The sequence below is a fragment of the Myotis davidii genome, unplaced genomic scaffold (genome assembly GCF_000327345.1).
Source record: "Myotis davidii unplaced genomic scaffold, ASM32734v1 scaffold164, whole genome shotgun sequence".
NCBI classification, from domain to species: Eukaryota; Metazoa; Chordata; class Mammalia; order Chiroptera; family Vespertilionidae; genus Myotis; species Myotis davidii.
The window spans coordinates 1,887,456-1,894,648 of NW_006296417.1; the positions used below are offsets into that span (position 1 = coordinate 1,887,456).

The window sequence follows — 7,193 nt, forward strand, 5'->3', positions numbered from 1 at the left end:
TATGATTCTCTCTCATCATGGATGTTCCTCTCTCTCTCCCTCTCCCTTCCTCTCTGAAATCAATACCAATATATTTTTTAAAAGAGAAAGGTGTTGCTTTAAATAAAAATAAAATAAAATGAATAGGTAGGTAAACATTATTTAAACAAACAAACAAAAACAGAGCAGGGAGGGCTTCTGAGAGGCTGAGTCGGTGGGAGCCCAGGGCAGCCCTGAGCCGCTCACTCGCTCGTCTCCAGGCCCTACAAGAACGTCACCGAGTACGACGGCCAGGACGCCTGCGGCTCCAACAGCTGGAACATGGTGGACGTGGACCTGCCCGCCAACAAGGACATGGAGCCCGGCATCCTGCTGCACGGCCTGAAGCCCTGGACGCAGTACGCCATCTACGTGAAGGCCGTGACGCTGACCATGGTGGACAACGACCACATCCGCGGGGCCAAGAGCGACATCCTCTACCTCCGCACCAACGCCTCAGGTACCGCATGCACAGCCATGTCAGTCCTCCACACACGCTCTCTCCTCTTCCTCCCTCCCTCCCGCTCCCTTCTCCTCTCCCTCCCTCCCTCTCTCCCTCCCTCTCTTCCCCCCCCTTCCCCTCCCTCTCTCTCCCTTTCTCCTCTCCCTCCCTCTTCCTCTCCCTCACTCCCTCTCTTTCTGTCTCTCCCTCCCTCTCTTCCTCCTTCCCTCCCTTCTCTCTCTATTTCTCTACCTCTCTTCCTCTTCTCTCTCTCTTTCTCCCCCCCCTCCTTCCAGCCCCTTTTACTTTCCCTTTTCATCTGGGTTCTTGGCGTGGGAACCAGTGATTCCCAAATCTCAGATGACACGCGCACTGCTCATGTTCACCGCTTGCAACACATGTGCAGACTCCACGTGTGGACTCGCTGGGGGCTCCCGGGCATCCTCCCGCCCCGGGTCCCCCAGCACCTTGTCCGGCCGCCGCTCAGCCACGTGTGCTCTCCCTGAGGTGACCGGTCATGGACGCCCAGAGGGAGATGCCGGCACTGGCCTGCGCTCTCAGCCCTCGCAGTGCCTGTCTGCGCGGCCCTCCTCTCCCGGCCGGACATGGTTTGCACGGAGTCTGAGGGCCTGGATCTCGGGTCCTTTCCAGCTCCCGAAACGCCCTCTGTTCTCCCTCCAGTGCCTTCCATCCCCCTGGATGTCATCTCGGCCTCCAACTCGTCCTCCCAGCTGATCGTCAAGTGGAACCCGCCCTCCCTGCCCAACGGCAACCTGAGCTACTACATCGTGCGCTGGCAGCAGCAGCCGCAGGACGCCTACCTGTACCAGCACAACTACTGCTCCAAAGGCACGCGGCTGCGGTGGGAGGCAGGGGAGGGGGGCGCCCCGGGAGCCTGTGTCCCAGCCCCCAGGAGACGCAGGTCAGGCCAGGGGCCGTGACCTCCCAGCAGGGTGACCTGGCCCTCCGGCGCCTCTCTCCCCGAGCAGACAAGCTCCCCGTCCGCAAGTACACAGAGGGCGTCTTCGACATCGAGGAGGTGACGGAGAACCCCAAGACCGAGTCGTGCAACACCCCCAAGGGGCCCTGCTGCGCGTGTCCCAAAACCGAGGCCGAGAAGCAGGCGGAGAAGGAGGAGGCCGAGTACCGCAAAGTCTTTGAGAACTTCCTGCACAACTCCATCTTCGTGCCCAGGTGCCCTCCCAGCCGAAACGGGCGGGGCTCCCTGGGGCGGGCCTGTCGCCTCCCCTCCACCCCCCGGTAGTGGGTGGATCCATGACTTCGAGGCGGCACCAAGTCGCCATCAAGGAGGGACAAGCGCCTGGTGGCCGGTGTGGTTCAGTGGTTGTGCATTGACCTCTGAACCAGGAGGTCATGGTTCCATTTCCGGCCAAGGGCACATGCCCGGGTTGCAGGCTCGATCCCCAGTGGGGGGCGTGCAGGAGGCAGCCAGTCCATGATTCTCTCTCATCATTGATGTTTCTCTCTCTCCCTCTGCCATCCTCTCTGAGATCAACACAAATATATATTTAAAAAAATAAAAAAGAAAAAATAGAAGGAAATCCCTGTACTACTGGTTGGCTCTTAGCCAGGAGAGCTGCATCGCTCCTTTCATTCCCGGGTGACGAGTTTGCTTTTCTCTCCGTGACTCCAACCCAAGGCAGAGATAAGACAGAAGTGGTGGAGGCCCCTGCGAGCCTGGTGGAGGCCCCTGCGAGCCTGGTGGAGGCCCCTGCGAGCCTGGTGTGTGTCTCTCCTTTGCAGGCCCGACAGGAAACGCAGGGACGTGGGCCAGATCTCCAACACCACCCTCTCCGGCCGGAGCAGGAACAGCACGGTGACGGACCCCTTCAACAGCACGGACTCGGACGACAGGGAGACGGACTACCCTTTCTTCGAGAGCAGGGTGGACAAGAAGGAGAGGACCGTCATCTCCAACCTGAAGCCCTTCACCCTCTACCGCATCGACATCCACAGCTGCAACCACGAGGCCGAGAAGCTGGGCTGCAGCGCCTCCAACTTCGTCTTTGCGAGAACCATGCCTGCAGGTACGGCGCGATCCAGCTGCACCCTCCCCGAGACTCCCTGCTTGTTACAGAATGGGGGCTGCCGGGCTGGCGTGGCTCCGTGATTGAGCATCGACCTAGGAACCAGAAGGTCAGGGTTCGATTCCCGGACAGGGCAGGTGCCCCAGTTGCAGGCTTGATCCCCAGTAGGGGGCGTGCCAGCTGATCAGTGATTCTCGTCGTTGATGTTTCCGTTTCTCTCTCCCTTTCTTTCTAAAATAAATAAAAACATATTTATAAAAATAAGGAAATAAATAAAAAGAGTGAGTGCTCCTGTGGGGGCAGCCTGCTAGATCCCTCCTGGCGACATCACTCCCATCCCAGAATCTCCGCACAGAGTACAAAAGAGTGTGGACGTCGCTTCAAGGTCACCACTGCTCCCCCAGCTGGGTTCAGGGCACGCATTTCCATGGCCTTTCCCCATCTGTGCCAGGTCCCTCCCAAGTCCTCACGGCTTCAGTGAAGTCCCCAAGTCGCTGCCTTGACTCCGAGTGACCTTCACTCCCCAAGGTCATCTCCTGGAGCTGCCCTTGGTCCTCCTTGTTGGGTCTTCTCCATCCCCTTGTAGGTCAGAAGCTGCCTGTCGCTCAGACCCATGCCCACCCATCTTTAAGGATGGATGCCGCCCTACGTGGTTTGGCTCAGTGGACAGAGTGTCAGCCTGCAGACTGAAGGGTCCTGGGTTCGATTCCCAGTAGGGGGCGCGCGGGAGACAGCCGATCCATGAGTCTTTCTCTCATGGATGTTTCTCTCTCTCTCTTCCTCTCTGAAATCAATAGAAATAAAAAAGTTAAAAAAAAAATTAAAAGGATGGGTGCAGTGCCCGGTTCCCTGTCTCGGAGGTGGCAGGGGGTGGCCGTGGCTGGCATCGCGAGACTCACGGGGCATCACGTGCCTCTGCCTCCCAGACCGGTGCTGGGTGCGGGCGTCCAGCTCACGGGGACTGTGTGGTCGCCGCCCTCAGTCCTGGGTTGGAGGAGGGCACGCGTGGGGGAGCCCGGTGTTGGCATCCCTCCCAGGAGACCGAATCTGACTTCATCACTTGTGTCTAATGGTTACACAGACGGAGCGGATGACATTCCCGGGCCGATAACCTGGGAGGTGAAGCCTGACAACACCATCTTCTTAAAGTGGCCGGAACCGGAGAATCCCAACGGTCTGATTCTCACGTATGAGATAAAATACGGGTCGCAGGTCGAGGTAAGACGGGGCCGGGGACGAACCGTGTCTGCGTGTGTCTCCTTCCCAGGAGACCAGAGGTGACAGTACGGCACAGGCCCCTCCTGCTTAGCTTGATTTTAAATAATAAAATAAGGGCTCAGCCCAGCCGGCGTGGCTCAGTGGTTGAGCGTCGACCTGTGAACCAGGAGGTCCCGGTTCAATTCCCAGTCAGGGCACGTGCCTGGGTTGTGGGCTCCATACCCAGTGGGGGACATGCAGGAGGCAGCCGATCCACGATTCTTCCTCATCATTGATGTTTCTCTCGCTCTTCCCCTCTCCCTTCCTCTCTGAAATCAATAGAAATATATTTTTAAAAAAACAAAAAACGTGGGTGCCTTTGAAGGCTTGCTTGCTTCCCTGCGATTGCAAATCAGGATCGCGGGCAGGTGGGAGGGAGAGGCTGGGCCGCGAGAGCCACCCGTTTCTCGCGTGTCTGTGGGAGGTGATGTGGATCTGTCTCCCTCCCCCCAGGACCAGCGGGAGTGCGTGTCGCGGCAGGACTACCGGAAGCACGGAGGGGCCAAGCTGCAGAAGCTCACCCCGGGGAACTACACGGCCCGCATCCAGGCCACCTCTCTGTCGGGGAACGGGTCCTGGACAGAGCCCGTGTTCTTCTACGTCCAGGACAAAGGTGAGGCCGGGGGAGGAGCCGCTGGGAGGCGGGAGAAACGCGGGCCGGGACTGGGGAAGCCGGGGGCATCCTGGCCGTTCGCTTCTCTGTCCTGGGAGTGCCGGTGACAGGGACACGAGCCGGGCTGCAGGGAGCTCAGGGCTCTTGGACTCCTAACTGGACTGTGGTGTCGGGGGAGAATTCAGAGCTACTTGGACAAGGGGTGCCATGCAGCTACTGTGTGTGTGTGTGTGTGTGTGTGTGTGTTTTATATTTTTACTGATTTCAGAGAGGGGACGAGAGAGAGAAACATCAGTGATGAGAGAGAATCATGGCTCAGCTGCCTCCTGCACGCCCCTTACTGGGGATCGAGCCTGCAACCCAGGCAGGTGCCCTAACCGGGAATCGAACCGGGACCTACTGGTTCATAAGTCAACACTCAACCACTGAGCCACACCGGCCAGGCTATGTGTGCGTGTGTGTTTTAATTGTCTGAGGCACTGTCTTAAGACAGATAAGAAGGCCAGTATACGGCTCGAGCACTGGATAAGTAAGAATCTCTCTGCATTTTATTTCAGCAAATGCATGCATTTCCCTTTATAGTCGTGAAGCTGCAGACAAAGGCTGTTATGCTGGAGCCCATCATGTGAACTATGATGGCAGGGGACCCTGCACTCTAAAAAGAAAAACGGGCCCCAGCAGGCGTGGCTCAGTGGTTGAGCATTGACCTTTGACCCAGGAGGTCACAGTTCTATTCCTGGTCAGGGCACACGCCCAGGCTGCGGGCTCCATCCCCGGTAGGGGGCGTGCGGGAGGCAGCGGAGCCTCAACTCTCTCTCATCATGGATGTGTCTCTCCGCCTTTCCCTCTCTCTCTAAAAATCAATGGGAAAATATCCTCGGATGAGGATTAACAAAAAAAATGAATGAGTGAGTGAATGAATGAATGAATGAATGAAATGAAACGAGTAGCCTGTTCACCTCATGACTTTTGACCCTTGCCCCTGGCACTCCCGCAGCAGCGTATGACAGTCACGCCCACCTGGTCATCGCGCTGCCCATCGCCATCGTGCTGACCGTCCTGGGGCTGGCCCTCACGCTGTACATCATCCACAGGAAGCGGTGAGTGGCGCGGGGGGAAGACGCCCGGGTGGGTGTCGGGCGCTCGGGGGCGACGGGGTGTGAGTTAAGGTCAACTTTTTGAAGGAACAGTTTGGGGCTCGGAAAAGCTGGTTTTCCAATCTGATGTGCTTCCTGGGAACAGAGAATGTTTTATTTGTTTGTCTGTTTGTTTATTTTTGGTGAATCTTTATTCGAGGATATTTTTCCATTGATTCTTAGGGACAGTGGATGGGTGCGGGGGGAGAGAGAGAGGAACATTGATGTGAGAGAGACACGTTAATGGGTTGCCTCCTGCACATGCCCCGACCCAGGCCAGGACCAGGTTTGCAACTCAGGTATGTGCCTTCGCCCGGGAATTGAACTCAGACCCCTCGGTTCGCGGGCCGACGCTCTGTCCACTGAGCCAAACCGGCCAGGGTGAGAATGTTTGCTAATGACTCAACAGCGACACCATTTTTCTGATGGTGATATCGTCCCCTCACTGGTCACTCAATCACACAGACGCCGCTGCCCTGCTAAGCTTCCCAAGCCCGATCCGTTAGCCCTGTCGACCCAGTAACCCTTTCTGGTCATTTCCAATGAAGTTCAGAGATGAATGTTCTTTCAAAACTCTAGTCTGGCCTGGCTGGTGTGGCTGGTTTGAGTCCAGGTCAGAGCACATGCCCACATTGTGGGCTCGATCCCCAGTAGGGGACGTGCAGGAGGCAGCCAATCCATGATTCTCTCTCATCATTGATGTTTCTATCTCTCTCTCCCTCTCCCTTCCTCTTTGAAGTTAATAAAAATAGATCTTAAAAATTAATCAATAAAGGCTCTAATCTGCTCTAGCCAGTTTGGTTCAGTGGATAGAGCATAGCTCAGGGACTGAAGGATCCCGGGTTCGATTCCTGTCAAGGGCACGTGCCTGAGTTGCAGTCTTGATCCCCACCCCAGGAAGCAACCAATCCATGTGTCTCTCTCACATCGATGTTTCTCTCTCTCAGTCTCTCCCCCTCCCTTCCACTCGCTCAAGAAAAAAAAAATCAATGGAAAAATATCCTCGCGTGAGGATTAACAAAAAATAAATAAATAAAAAAGGCTCTCATCTGAGGGCTCCAAGCTCCGCTCACCCTTTCTCCGGGAGCTGAATGAAACAGAATGAATAAAACGGCGACAACAGAGATGCAAGCCTTTACAGAAATGCGTGGGGGTGGATGGGGTTTTTTCTTTGCCTAACGTGTCCCCCTTTTGGCTGGCGCAGTAATCGGATGGGGAACGGAGTGCTGTACGCGTCTGTGAACCCCGAGTATTTCAGCGCGGCCGACGGTAAGCTCAGCTCCCTGCGTGGGGGCGCCGGTCCGGCCGCTTTCGGGAGGGTGGCTCACCTCGGGGAGGAAGAGGTCTGCATGACTTGGAGGTACTCTGTCTTCGGTAACACTTCTTTACATAAAAAAAACCAAAGTTCTTAGCAGTTCGCTGAGTATCTCAAAAATGCCGCACTGCCCAGCCGGTGTGGCTCAGTGGTTGCGCGTCAGCCCATGAAATCTTCACATTCTTTCTTGCCCTTTGTCTTTGAAACCCAGGGTGGATCTTCGACTTACAGCGTGTCTCCAGGTGGACTGCTTTCTGCGTCTTATTTTTCATTATTTTTTTTAAACGTATCTTCATTGTAGAAAGTATGACCGATGTCCCCTTTGGTTTTTTGGGGGTGTTTTTTTTTTTCCCATTGACACCCA

The 7,193-nt window shown here is 56.0% G+C and overlaps 1 protein-coding gene across 1 annotated transcript in view; it reads left to right on the top strand.

Moving 5' to 3' along the window:
• The window catches only part of IGF1R (insulin like growth factor 1 receptor), a 147,322-nt gene that overhangs the window by 95,380 nt on the left and 44,749 nt on the right, over positions 1-7,193 (top strand). The window contains exons 6-14 of the mRNA XM_015569111.1: positions 240-478; positions 1,142-1,309; positions 1,450-1,654; positions 2,225-2,508; positions 3,590-3,726; positions 4,219-4,378; positions 5,376-5,478; positions 6,719-6,918; positions 7,041-7,071. Coding sequence (XP_015424597.1) covers positions 240-478; positions 1,142-1,309; positions 1,450-1,654; positions 2,225-2,508; positions 3,590-3,726; positions 4,219-4,378; positions 5,376-5,478; positions 6,719-6,918; positions 7,041-7,071 — 1,527 coding nt within the window. The remainder of the gene's footprint in view (positions 1-239; positions 479-1,141; positions 1,310-1,449; positions 1,655-2,224; positions 2,509-3,589; positions 3,727-4,218; positions 4,379-5,375; positions 5,479-6,718; positions 6,919-7,040; positions 7,072-7,193) is intronic.